The 14,957-nt window shown below is 36.9% G+C and overlaps 1 protein-coding gene across 1 annotated transcript in view; it reads left to right on the forward strand.

Moving 5' to 3' along the window:
* adgrl2a (adhesion G protein-coupled receptor L2a) overlaps positions 1-10,786 on the forward strand; it is a 108,428-nt gene extending 97,642 nt beyond the window's left edge. The window contains exons 19-24 of the mRNA XM_016447144.1: positions 3,472-3,640; positions 3,763-3,891; positions 5,282-5,384; positions 6,193-6,321; positions 6,706-6,723; positions 9,711-10,786. Of these exons, the coding sequence (XP_016302630.1) occupies positions 3,472-3,640; positions 3,763-3,891; positions 5,282-5,384; positions 6,193-6,321; positions 6,706-6,723; positions 9,711-10,477 (1,315 nt within the window). The 3' untranslated portion in view covers positions 10,478-10,786. The remainder of the gene's footprint in view (positions 1-3,471; positions 3,641-3,762; positions 3,892-5,281; positions 5,385-6,192; positions 6,322-6,705; positions 6,724-9,710) is intronic.
* The last annotated feature ends 4,171 nt before the right edge of the window (positions 10,787-14,957 follow it).

Consider the following 14,957-nt stretch of genomic DNA (forward strand, 5'->3'; position numbering starts at 1 on the left):
TAACCTGATTCATAAAAGAATCATATAAGAGCGGAATTTAAAGCTCTTTAAGATCAAATCTGTCTTTCTCACTGTGCTGCGTTTGATCCCTGCTGTGTGTGTGTGTGTGTGTGTGTGTGTGTGTGTGTGTGTGTGTGTGTGTGTGTGTGTTTGGGGGATAACACTTTACAATAAGATTTCAATGCATGCATTATCTAACATAAACCAAGTTTAATAAATGTTTTAAAAATGTATTACTCATTGCTAGATTTTGTTAGTTAGTTAAAATATAATTGTCCGTTGTTTGTTCGTGTTGGTTCACCGTATATTACCTAATGTTAACACATACCAAACTTTCATGTTTAAAAATGTATTCGTATATGTTTAGTATTGTGCATGGTTAGTCTGTGTGGATTTTTTCACAAATCAGAATTTAAAGCTTTAGCCAAGTCCCCAATTTTGGTAACAAAAGTTTCTGTAACCCTTGGACCCTGTTCATGGAAAGAGCCTTTATATGTTTTGGATTTGATATACGACACTGATTGCATTTAATGTGATCTTTCAAACTTAACACACAGCCATTGGGTAAATATGCATATTTTATTAGATTTAACAATGATATAGACATGAATAGCACGCTTGAAAAATATGTTGCTCACAGGCGTTGTGTAGGCTGTATGTTGTCTAGATTTCTCTCCACCCATCACCACAGGGCAAGAGGAATCAATCCGCTAAACTCTGGGCTCATTGCAGCATGTTGCATGTTCAGAAAGCTAATCTGCAGCATTTCGTTTCATTTCTCTATTTCCCATTTCCCCTTGTTTTTTTTTCTCTCTCCTTTCTTTCTCTTTCTCTGTCCTCTCTCTGTTCTCTTACCCAAACCAGTAATTATCGCGTCTGTGATGGCTATTATAATTCTGATTTGCCTGGGTAAGATTCACCGTACACCCGTAACTTATGTCGCTCATAAAACATTATTGCCGCATTAAATAGTGTAAAACGGCAAAGTACTGGCACATTTGGCCTGAGAGAACCATCTTTAGGCTCTTTAGAAATCGGCATAAGGCAAAGCAGCATGGGAAAATTAAATATACTTGGCAGTCTGTGTAGAAAAAAAGAAAGAAAATTTACAGTGGCGGTAAAGTTTTATGAAAAGTCCTGTCATGTAATAATCAAGTGTGTTAAAGACGACATGAAATCAAAATGGACCCTATTTACTTTCTTAATAAATGTCCACTATTGTACAAGTTATTCTAAAGAAATATATATACATTTTCTTCCTCTGAAATAACATTTTGTTTCTGCTTATGTGACCATATTAATAATAATCGACTAAAACCTTGTCCTAACCAGATACAAAGATCCCAGTGAGAATTAATTTTCACCAAAATTATACTGCTTTGTGATGCAAAACAACCAAATGGAAGATATTTGATGTTTAATATGTAGCTTTATGGAGTTTAATCAATAATAAAAATGTATCTGTAATTATTACAGAAGTTAAATACATTGTGGTGCAGTTTCATGTTGTCTTTAAGAATTCATAACCTGGACAGCTGCATTTATTCAGGAATTTTTGTCTTGTCACAGCTGAGGACAACAACAGAACCTAACTCGTTTTTTGTCCAGCTTTATTTGATTTTTGAACTTCAGAATTCTTACATTTGGACTTTAATGCTAATCCAACTGATTTGCCTGATCTAATGTTGTCTCTCTCCTCTGCTGGCCATGCTCTCTAGCTATGAAGATAATAAACCATTTATCAAGTAAGAGCGTTAGCTAGACGTCTGTGCCACAGCCTCATGGTTGCTCCCCTTGTCATTTTATTGTCTGTTTGCTGGGCTCTTCCAGAAGCGCTGTCTCTCTGTGCTGCTCATGCACACTGTCTGTCTGTCTGTCTGTTTGTCTGTCTATGGCTTAACTGGTTTCTTAAGTTTTATTCCACCTGGACCGTATTAAATTGCTGTACATCTTAACTTCATACCCTCATATCCTTAAATCCTTCAACCTTTTCTACCCTCCTCCTCCTCACCCTTCATGTTATTCCTACCCTCGAACTTTCAGACCTCCTGTAGATAACTTGACTACTTAAATTTGTAAGGGAATTAATTATTATTAATTCATTCAGGTTTTGATAGGACTCGGATCTGAAAATACGAAGTTCACCTGATTAAACCGATTTCAAATTTGTTATGTTACACTTTAAATCAAGGGTCGTCCAGCGAGCCGTGACCTCAGTATATTTTAACAAATTGACTATGTATTCTCCTGGCCACGGATATTATTTACGTACAGTCCATATTGTATATGTTAGCCAGTATTGCATATTTAACTGTGCATGCTAATTGTCACATATATGTTATTAAATGTTAATCATTTAGATTAACTTTACTCTCATAGCACTCACTTAAAGTTAATCTATCTATCTATCTATCATCTATCTATCTATCTATCTATCTAATCTGTCTATCTAATCTGTTTGTCTGTCTGTCTATAATCTATCTATCTATCTATCTATCTATGTATCTATGTCTGTCTGTCTATAATCTATCTATCTATCTATCTATCTATGTATCTATCTATCGTCTGTCTGTCTGTCTGTCTGTCTGTCTGTCTAAAAATGCAAATCCGTCTTTTATACTGTGCCTTATAATCTTGTCAAAATTCACGGTTTTAAAGTAGGTATTATTTAGGTATTATTAGTTTCTATTGTATAGTACTGTTTTACAAATTATTCATATAGTGTTATGTATTTTTTTAGCTATTTATTTATTTTTAGACACAATAGTATTTTAATATTAGCCATTTATCAGTTATGTGCCATAACTTGGAAGAAAAAAAAAAGAAGAAAAAGATCAGCTTATTCGCATCGGATAGAATTTTAAAATCAATGCATCCTTAGCTCCATCCATTATACCCATCATTTATAGATCTCAATGCACCCTTACCCTCAAAATAAATAAATAAATAAATACAAATCTTTATACCGTAAAGCCATCCTATTCCTCATGCCTTCAAATCCTCATATGTTGGTTTATTGTTTCATCTCTCCTCTGATGAAAACAAGCTCTATCTCTTTGGTTCCTTAGCCAGCCGAGACCTGTTGTCAGCGCCTCCTCCACTAAAACGGACCAATCAGAGATGATTACTGCTCTTTCTCTTTCCCCTCCGTCTGAATGCAGCCCAGTATCATGCGTCTATACCCAGTATAGTGGCATGCGAAAATATCTCCACACTCCACTGCCGCAAAACTGATTAAACCTTCTTTACGACAATCCCGCTTCCATATGGAATTGATTAACCTCTCAATGATATGTTCCACTGCATTTCCCATCTACTTGTGCCCAAGATGTCAGTCCAAATGATTTTCAGAACCTGTGTTTGATTTGTATTGTTTTGCTGAGATTGTGATGCTGTAATGATTTCTGCTCTTTGCTGAAGGAAACGTCCCTCTCTCATGCCTCATTGTTTCTCTTTTATGTGCTCTCGAAGGTCGTGGGTCATGGGCGGCTTTGTTCTGCTGTGTCTCTTGGGCCTGACCTGGTCATTTGGGTTGTTCTTCATCAGCGAGTCGTCCGTTGTCTTAGCGTACCTCTTCACCATCTTCAACACGTTCCAGGGCATGTTTATCTTCACCTTCCACTGCCTGCTTCAGAAGAAAGTAAGTGCATCCTGAAATATATTGTTCCACCCGAGCTGCGGCAGCACTCGATTTTAACGAGAAGCGCATGTTAAAAAGTTCACTTGAAAAGAGAGAAAAAAAAGCATTCCTTTGAACTGCAGGTTCGGAGAGAGTACAGCAAATGCCTCCGACACACGTACTGCTGTAGCGGGATCACGACAGAGAGCTCACACAGCTCCACAAAGACCTCAACAACACGGACAAGCGCTCGCTATTCCTCTGGAACTCAGGTACAAACACTACTGACCCAATTTCCATTGTTTTCATTTCGACAGCTTTTAATGCGACACATTTCAGATTGGAATGAAATGAAACTCTGTGAGTGCTTCCATCTGCTCCAGTGCGCACACACACACAGGCACAGATCTTTTATGTATGTTTTTTTTTTTCTTCTTGTTTTTGCAGACAGATTTGAGAGATTTCATTTGAACGTATTTATGATAGATTGTATTATATTATAGTGAATCATATAAATAGTTGTGTATGATATGCAATGTTTAGATAGGGGCCTGGTATACTATAATATTTACTTTCTAAACTGTATTATGATATCATATGTAGCATTTGTGTTGTAAATATTTTTCATACTGGTTTATAGTTGTAATGTGAAAATAATGTCATTAAAAAAAAAAAAACTGTATGAATTTTACTTTATAAATGTTTAGAGTATACATGATGATGATGATGATGATGATGCATCATCCATTATATTAAGTCACATAAATGGAAAACACAACATTTATATAGACTATGCATTGAATATCATTTTTAACTATTTATTTTCTTAAAAGTGTTGTGTCAAATATCCTATGTAAAGTATGCATTTTGACAATTTAGTTAAATAACAACAGACAAATCATATACTGTAACAGTATAAGAGTAGAACAGGAGCTTATGCAATTTTAGGAAATGTTTACTGCCTACATATTTATTATTTAAATCATTAAGCATTTTAAATAGATTTCAGATCTACTCAGACCAGTTCCTCTTCAGGAACTCGAGCTGCGTCGAAAACGCTAGGGGAACGCCCTAGCATCTATGGCTGACCTTGTCAGACATAAAAGAGAGACACAAGGTCTGCCTAATGGACGCCCCGCTTGCGCCTTCTGACCTGTTCGGCGACGCTGTCAACTCCGTCGTCGACAGGTTGCAGCCTCCTCCGGGTACCAGCTCCACATACAGGGGTACCCAAAAACAGAGCGTGGCCTCGCGTGCTCCCCCGTGTCGAGACACGGGGGCGAGGGAGGTCTCTAGAGCAGCAGGTTCGGTTGTTTCCTGCCGGTTCGCCGTTACAGGGCACTGAGCTGGCTGCTCCTATTACACCAGAGATCAGTCTCGAGAGACTGATTCCCTTAGTAGACTTTTTGGCAGCGTGGAAACTACTGCCAAATGTGTCTCAGTGGGTCCTGCACACTGTATTGCTTCTAGATGCCACTTGCTTTGATATTTTGTGAGAAATGTATGAATGTCATTGCATCAGATAAGTACGACTGAAGTGTCCAAAGGCATCCAAATTATTGTTGGGGCCACTGTACATATCAGAAAAAGAAAAAAAAGATGGAACATGCAATTTTTTTCTCCTGAAGATTGTGATCATTGTTTCATTTGTTCATCTAACAGAGTCGAATCAGAAGAATGTGGAACGACACAGTCAGAAAACAGTCAGAGTCCTCTTTCATCTCAGGAGACATAAACAGCAAGAAGCCAGACAAGCCCCTTTTGGGCCTGTTTTACACAGCTACAGTAGTGAGTCAGTAGAAAATATGCCTTCGGTCAGCTATTTCAAGGATTTAGAAAAAAACTGTCATTTATTATTTAGCCAGGGCTGAAATGCATGTGATGAGAAGATGATGTTCAACTCTAGCTGACCTGCGGTAAGGTTGTATTATTCAGAGCCGTTTGCTTTGGCTTGCTCTAAAACACTCAGCATGCTTTTAATGCATGCGTTGAAGCACAAAACACAAAGGTGCAAAAAAAAAAAAAATAAATAAAATTGTCTTTCCGTGCTTCAGTGTCTCAGTTCAGAAACGATAACAACAATGACTGTTTTTGTTTACAATATTGATATCACAGCATTGTGAGAAAGAAAAAAATAATAATATGGACAAAATAAGTTTATAATTTATCATTTTAATTTTTATCACATACTAATTCAAGATCTTGGTTAAAAAGTAAGAAGCTGTGCCCAGTAGTTACATTTAAAATACTCTTTTGTTAGTTTTTTGTTTGTTTGTTTTTTTGTTTGTTTTTGCCATTTGCAAAAATTCACCCATTCATTTTCAATGGAGGATATCATTGACAGATATTGTTAACATTTAAAATTGTTAATGTGATCATTTCTTGAAATTAATTTGATTTAATATTACCAATTAAATTGCATAAATATGCAGCTAGGTAATTAAAATAATAATAATAATAAAATAAAAATAAACATGCTTCCAGATGAAACACTACTCATCACTACTGTATGTCTTTAAATAGACATCTTAGAGGTCATAATCTTATTTGTCCTCTTGTTTTTGTTGCTTCAGGAATGACGGGCAATTATCTTCTTACTAACCCTCTTCTGAGACCACAAGGCACTAATAACCCCTACAACACCTTACTGGCTGAAACTATCGTATGTAACACACCAACGGTGCCAGTCTTTCACTCTCCAGGTGTGACGACTAATCCACGACACTCCTTTTAGCCATTCTGCTGAAGTGATACTGTGTGGTACTATGAGTATTATCAGAGTACTAGGTAGTATCAGCCCCTCTGTGCTCAGAAATTATATATTAGACTAAAACTGTAGTTCTCACTGTGTGGATTTACAACACAGAGTAAAGCAATTTTTCTTCACTATGAAGCCATTGTGATGCTCACAAGATTTTTTTACATTTTTTTTTTTTATGCACGCATATTTATCTTATTTATTTTTTTATGTCATATTTATATTTAAGCAATATATTTTATATATATATTTTTTTTTTTTTTGAGTGACATGACACTGTTAACGCTTTGAGTCTTGTTTTCTTTTTCCCCTTCCTGCACACACTCAGTGACCTACAGAGAGACAAGTATGCAATCAGTTTTAAATTTGCCCATCAAATGTAATTGTTTTACCATAATTTAACTCTCTGGCCATCAACAGACCATCCACATATTGTCAGCACATGGTTCAAAATCATTACAGTGAGGAAATGTTGCTCTCAGTGAAACAATACTTTCATCACCTCTGCATTTTACAACTTTGGGATGTTGGCACGATGCATGCACATTGCACACACAATTGAGATTTCTAAAATGTACACACATCATTCTGAATGGAGATTGTATTAAAATCAGTCGCCTTCTCTCTTTGTTAAACAGTCTCGTTTGGGTTGGATTTATCCAAATACTTTCTCCTCAGTTTAAAGCTGAAATGCTACAGATGTTGAAGCCAGTCCCTTCAATATGAAAAGCACATAGTTTGCAGTTAAATTTGAATGTTTAACTGCATGTTACAACAGCTTCTACTGCGGCTCATCCAGTCATGAAACTGAGATTCAGATGCTTTCTGAAAATTAAATTCAAAACTGTGTTGTTTTTTTTAGCGGATGTTTAAAGTCGGAACCTCTCAAGTTTACACAGGTGTCCTTGCAAAATATCCTAGTTCATCACATAAGCTATATGTTCCACTAAAACCAGAAAGTGTCCAAATACTTTTGTTATCATTTTTGTCATTTAAGTTATAGTCTTATTATTTTAAACAAGTTATTTGTTTTATGTTTTCACTTTTTTTCTGTATCAGAATCTATTTTGATGTTAAATATACACTCTAAAAAATGCTGGGTTAAATACAACCCAGTGCTGGGTTAAATAGGGACAAACCCAGCAATTGGGCTGTTTTGACCCAGCGGTTGAGTTACTACAGCATTTTTTAGAGTGTATATATATATATATATATATATATATTTTTTTTTTTTTAGCTAAAATGTCCAGATTATGGAAGCTTGTTTCTGATAAATAAAGAAATAAAAATTAAGACTTTTATCTCGCAATTGCGGGTTTACAATTGTAAGAAAATGTCAGAATTGTGACTTTGACTTTTTTTTTTTTTTTACCCCATGGTGGAAACGGGCTTCCATAGTGTATATGTAGTGTCCCCAGTATATTCGTTGTTACCCTCCTCCGGTGAAACACCTCTATCTGTCTGTTTACCAGTTTAGTGATGAATTCTGTCAGAGAAAAGCCCTCGTGTTTCTTTAGCCCTTCCGTCTCAATATCCAGCAGAAATCTCTCTTAAACTCCCTTTCCTCAAATTACTGTCCCTCTTCTGTTCCCATCTGCCATCTCCTTCCTTTGTCTTGTCATTTCTGTGGAGAGGCTCAGAGAATGGCTGTGTCCGAGCCGCCCACCGGTGGGCTCTCGTAAGATGCAGTTAGAGATTATCGTAGCTCATGCAGACAGCCACTCATCCACCGGCGCGCAAATGAACTCCAATTACCACATAAAGTCCAGTACAGCAAACAAACCCAACTGTGACATTTAACGGAGGGAAAAGGCCTTAATTTTGACGTTAATTTAATTTGCTAAGTTCTTTGCTTGCGCTAACGTTGTAATTAGTTTTTTTGTTTTTTCACCTTTTTCTGTTAGTGATATCTCATCATGTTTTACAATAAATCATTTTCCTTTTTGTTTTGTGTTCTTTTTGTTCATCAGCAGCACTCAGGTCTGCTGGCCTGAACAGACAGACTTGATGTGAGTTGTTCAGAGTGAGTTTTCTCTCTCCTGTCTGTTGGATGCTTTCGCTTTCATTGGCTCTCTGTAGTGTGAGAAATGGCTGTGTGTGTGTTTCCTTCTAATTTTTTTTGTTTTCTGTTTCTTTCAAACCCTTCACCCCCACCGCCTTAACTGCTTCAAATCAAGCTGATGTTGATGAATTCTGTGACTGTCACCGCTCTTTCATCTGTGAATACACATCTGTGCCGCTCTTTCATTTGTGTCTGTGATGTTTGAAGCCTACAGAATGATTTTAATGTTGTTTGGGATGTGGTTGAAACCAGTGTTCTGAAATTGGTCATTGTGAATTGTTCAAAAATGGGTGATTGGGGAAAAATTCAGAACTGTGGAGAATTCACAAAGAATGAAATGTGCCTGCGCCTGTGGATTCAGTAAGGAAATTATGCAAATTAGGTCAGGTACACCTAGATGTAGAAGACTACTGCGATCTGGCGTACTTTGCTGGGGCTGTAGAACTGTGATCCAGGCACTTTACTGTAAAAATACAAATAATGCATGATTTCACGCTGAAAGTCGTTTCAGCTATTTAGTAAATTCGTCACTTAAGTCAATTCAAATGTATTTTTATAGCACTTTTCACACTACATATTGTTTCAAAACAGCTTTACAGAAAATCATGATGTTAATGTTTATAACATCTTCATATCTTGCCTAATAGTTACATTTATTAGTTTAGAGCTGGGCGGCAATATAGTTTGCATTTTGCCGTTAGGATATGCTATATAATATCTGTCGGCCTATGCAAGTATATCCAACTTTATATATAGAACTGGGTGATAATATAGATCCATTTTGCGATGAATTAAAAAAAAAATCTGGCAGTTGACATTTACTATATAGTATACATTGGTTTACAATGTATAATGGATATAATTATATCCATAATATTAATATATAATGGATATAATATGCATCCAACTTTATATATAGAGCTGTTCGATAAAACAGTTTACAATTTTCGACAATATAAACAATCGCACAGCCAAGATTTGCTAAATAGTATATATTGTTTAATGTGAGTATACTGTATGTATGCTCACCAAAGGTCCAACTTTTAATATATCATTGGACGATAATATAGTTTCCATTTTTCTTAACAGAACCTTACAATTCTGCATGCGCAGACTAAACATTTCCGATTTGTTCCGATGTTCTAAAAATGTTAGCATTTATGGATCCGACTCAAATGCAGGTCCTAAACAGCATTAAACATTGTGATATAGTTCTCAGATTTTGCGAGAGCGGACAACCTAATGTTTTTCATCCTCTTGTGTTGTTGCAGGACACTCGGTGACCAGCGGCAGAGATACGAACACGTTCGGGACTCTACCACTCAACGGCAACTTTAATAACAGCTACTCACTTCATAACTACAGCGACGGTGTGCAGGTGGTGGATTGCGGGCTCAGTCTCAATGACACAGCCTTCGAGAAGATGATCATCTCTGAGCTTGTGCACAACAACCTCAGGGCCGCCGAGTCCCGGATCAACACCAAAAAGGGGGTGGGGATCAGCAGAGAGGAGGAGCCTGTGGTCGCAGAGACGTCGTCCCTTGTGCAGGTGGGTGGCGACAGCGAGATGGACGGTATGGGGCTGCACCACACGCATCCCCGCACGCTCGAAGCCCCCCTCATCCCCCAGCGAACTCATTCGCTCCTGTACCACACGCAGGAGAGAGGGAGGGCCGACACGGATGGAGGGCAGTCGCATCCCCACAGCTATATCGGCCAGCTCCCGCCTCCAGCCGAAACCGCCCTGCCCTCCCCCAACAGAGACTCGGTGTACACCAGCATGCCAAACCTCAGAGACTCGCCATTCTCGGAGAGCAGTCTAGACGTCGGCCAGGACCTCTCGCCATCCAAACACAGTCCGAGCGAAGACGTTTACTATAAAAGCATGCCCAACCTGGGGTCAGGCCAGCAGCTGCACGCGTATTATCAGATGAGCAGAGACAGTAGCGAGGGCCTCATCATCCCCGTCTCTAAAGACGCTTGTGTCCCCGAGGGGTACGTACGAGAGGGACAAATGCAGCTGGTCACAAGCCTTTAAAACAAACTGTAAGCACCGCCCACCATGTACACAGCCCCGCCCATCCACCGATGGCAGAGTGGTCTTCCTTTTTTAGCCTCCCACATAACTGCACACATAATGGAGATGTACCGCTGCTGTCCAACGAGTTACAGGCAGGCCCAGACGGAATCTGCAGACTTTTAATCGTATTTTCTGTGCTGATTTTAGGTGGAAATTTGCAGTGGAAAGTTGTCACTCATGAAATGTCACACAAAGCTTATGCCTTGTTTTTGGTAAAGATATCTTTACAAAAATGCATTTACTTGAACAGCAAAAATGCATAAAACCTGATATTAAGATTTTTGTAAAAAAAAAATGTTGAATTATTATTTGTATTTTTTTTATCCCATTGGGGGTATAAAAAAATATTCCCGGTCAAAAATGCTATGTTATGCCATTATGCTATATTATCACCAAATATTTTTTATTAAAATGTGTTCTTTCAATTAGCACAGGTTTTGAATGAAAATCATCCAAAAAGAATGCTTTTCATTCAAAAACTGAGGTGCATAAGCCAGGGTCTTCGTAACAAAACTAGCCCAATCATGGCCAAAACAAGCCCAATAGCGGAAATTGGCAATCAAAATTACACTAAAATTGTGTTCCATGGAGGTCATACTTGATCGAAATCACATTCCAGGGGGGCAAGGAATTTTGCTTTAACCCACAGACAAAAAAAAACCACGGCAACAGTATAAAAGTAAGCACGGACTTGGCAACTCAGATCAATGAAGTCTACAATCATTCAGTTACAAAAAGAAATACAAAATCTGTACCAACTGAAAGAAAACAAGTGGACAGAAAGATTGAATCCAAGATTTGGTGATAATATAGCATAACAAGACATTTGTAAACAATTCTTAAATGGCTGGCAACACCACATTAGGTACAGGATTTTCAGCAAAGCACAAGAGTTAAGGTAAATGCTGAAAAGAAAAGAAAAGAAAAGAAAAGAAAAGAAAAGAAAAGAAAAGAAAAGAATAGAAAAGAAAAGAACATTTACCATCTTAATTCAAGACATATTTCAGCAAGTATACTATTTTGTTCAAAAAAATGTTTTAAGAATTTTTACTGGAAAACAAGACAGAAAACACTAATAGGGAACCATTTTTTTGCAATTTTTAATTGTTTTTGGTAGCTGAATGTAATCAAATTAGCCACAATTATTTAATAAGCAAACAAGCAAGGGTCAGATGAAGTGTACAGTCGAACTTTGTGAATGAGGGCCTTCTAGTTTTGAGGAAATCTCCAGTTTTCTGCGGTTGCAGATTCCGTGTGGGCCTGGTTATAAAGAAAAGAAAAGAACATTTACCAATGGGCTAAGTAACATCTTAATTCAAGACATATTTCAGCAAGTATACTATTTTGTTCAAAAAAATGTTTTAAGAATTTTTACTGGAAAACAAGACAGAAAACACTAATAGGGAACCATTTTTTTGCAATTTTTAATTGTTTTTGGTAGCTGAATGTAATCAAATTAGCCACAATTATTTAATAAGCAAACAAGCAAGGGTCAGATGAAGTGTACAGTCGAACTTTGTGAATGAGGGCCTTCTAGTTTTGAGGAAATCTCCAGTTTTCTGCGGTTGCAGATTCCGTGTGGGCCTGGTTATAGAAATACAGTTTCACATTTAAAATAAATAAATAAAATTAAGTCAACAAAAAAAGTCTTTCTCGTTCCAGTGCATACGTTTCTCAAAGGATGTACATATATGTTCACATATTTCTCTTTTGAATGCAGTTTTGCCTTGTCTTTTTTTATTATATACAAAAATGGAATTTCCAGGACCTTAAGACATGCAGAGATTGTCCTGACTGAACTCAAGGAGTCCTGTAACACCCTTTACAATCATCAACAAAACCCCATATGACCACTAGCAAACAAACCCCAGGCCTTACATTTTCTCAAACATACACGGAACTGTCAAGGGTAATGATATAACATAGAACAATATATTTTGTTGTATTGATTGTGTAAAATAAATTGCTATAAAATAATCAAGAGCAACCCTAAATATAAAGCAAATGAAGAGATTTTGAAAATGAGATGACTATGTAAAAAGATTTGAAGCGTGTTTATGATGAGCTACACTGCAAAAGACATCGCCATTCCTCTGTCCTGTTCATGAAAATGGCTTTGCCGCTTCAGATCAGTTCGTTTTAGTAGATTCTCATGTTCCCGTGCCTTGCACACATTTATTTTGTGCAAATCTGTGCAAAGCATGAAAAATGTCGCAGCTGAGCATGAAGGAGGACCTTCTTGTTTAAAGACATGTTACTGCAGCTGGGGTTGGCTATTTATTTATTAAATTATTCTTTAAAAATGATACTTTTGTGAATATTTTACAGCACTGGTCGACGTAGTTCATCCTCATAAGCATAATTATGAAACCCATCTCTGATAAACATGTTAAGGAGCCCATCTCTACAAAGGATGTAAAGTTCTACACTTGTTTAAAAATAAATAAATGTGAATTTTTGTCTAACTGAATGTGTAATGCCTTGTTGTTATTTGCACAATGCGATTAGAAATATGAGTGTGAATGTACTTGTTTGTGTAAAGATACGGAAACAGAAAGATGGTCAATCCATTTTAAAACTGAGACGATATCCATCGCTCTTTTATCACAGTGGTCTGGCATGTTTATGCTATTTAAGCTGGTGATGCACATCAAAGTGAAACGCACTGTAAGCTGATACATAAACTGCAATATGAACCTTCATAAACAAACTGAGAACAGTTTGCTGCATTATAGCTAGAGGGCAGTGCACAGGGGACCGGCAAGTTCATTTACTGGAGAAAGCTGCAGTTTATGAAGTTTTGAACGGTGTCTCTCTGAAGTCCTGTTTGAAACTATCAGTCATCAGAAAGTTTCTTTCAGACAGCTCCCTGCGCTGCACCTGCTGACGTAACCTCGAAATTGTCCCTGTGCCTCTTTGAAATCATCTGAAATCCTCACAATTCCTTTAGGAGACCCTAGAGTCAATGATGAGACAAAGGTTATGTTCAGAATGGAATACTGGCTTACTGCTTAATAAATTATGTGCAGTATACACAGAAAAATAGATACTTATAGTAGGTGTAATAGTAATATGTAAGGCAGAGTACATTACATAATTCAAACAGTAGTTTATTTAAATGTAAACTTAAAATGTGCTTTCCATTATTCTAATTTTGTGTGACAATGTTACCTATGGAGTAAAAGAGAGAAAAAACAAAACAACGCTTAAATCATGGCTGGTTCCTTCATTGCAGTAAAATAATAAATTAATAAATTAATAAAATATCAGCATTGCATTGTGGGGAAACAATATTGCACAGTGTGTTCTGTTGTATATTGATTGTTTTGGGAAATGTAGTAGGTAAAAATTAGGCAGAGTTAACAGCAGAAATCAAATAAAAATGTCAAGAAGCTGTAACTGAAGATGTAGCTTGTCATAAAGGTGGGGAAATCACATGCATTTTTACTCTTTTTTTTTTTCTTTTTTCAAAAAGGGAAGAAAAGAGTCAAAAACTTTCTACACTTGAGGTCACAGCTTCATCTTTCAGATCTTTTATTGTATTCTGTCTGTGAAAGATCATCATGAAGGCAACAGGGACACAACACAGTGTTTTTAATGAATCGGGTTCGGAGCACAACCTTGAATGCAGGTGTGCTTTCTGGGCGAATATTGATTATGAGTTGCCTTGCTGATGGCGAGAGAGCGTCAGGCGATTAAACCAACGGGTGATCAGGGCTAATCATCTTGCTGTGGTTTTATTGGGATCCAGGGCAGATGTGATGTGTAGACTTATATTACAGCATTGATCTGGGGCATCAGGGATTGCTCAATTCATGTGACCAGATTTATGAATAACATGCATTTGAATCTGTTTTATTTCAGGAATATAAGAAGAAATTCAAAGACTGAAAAGTACTTCAGGGTGAATCGAACATTCAGAGGAGTAACAACCTCAGATTTTTTCCTTTAAAATATTTATTCAGCAAATAAATGATTTTTTAGTCTGCACATCGACCGCAGTGTCGAGATAAAAGACAGCTCTAAATTAGAACATCATCAAAGCAAAATCTTCACGCTATGTGAATAGAACAAGTCACCTTGTGTTTTCTTCTCCTTGAATATCGTCATCCTTTACCTGTCAAGGCAAGCAATTTAGCTGTGAAGCTTCCAATAGGAAAGAAAATCACAAATACGATTGTTTGTTTGTTTCTCCTACAGCACTGAGATTAAATAGAGAGCAAGAGACTTTTGAAATTTTTCACCTAAAAATAATTTACTTGTCCTCATGTTGTTCCAAGCCTCTTTTTTCCCCCCCACTTGTCAAATGTCACATGTTTGACAGAACTCCTGTAGATGGCAAAATGTTCAGTGAATAATAACTTTTCATTCATGAAATATATATATATATATATATATATATATATATATATATATAAACGCTCTTGAAAAAAACACA

Source organism: Sinocyclocheilus anshuiensis, unplaced genomic scaffold, assembly GCF_001515605.1.
Source record: "Sinocyclocheilus anshuiensis isolate Anshui unplaced genomic scaffold, SAMN03320099.WGS_v1.1 scaffold1957, whole genome shotgun sequence".
In the NCBI taxonomy this organism is placed as follows: Eukaryota; Metazoa; Chordata; class Actinopteri; order Cypriniformes; family Cyprinidae; genus Sinocyclocheilus; species Sinocyclocheilus anshuiensis.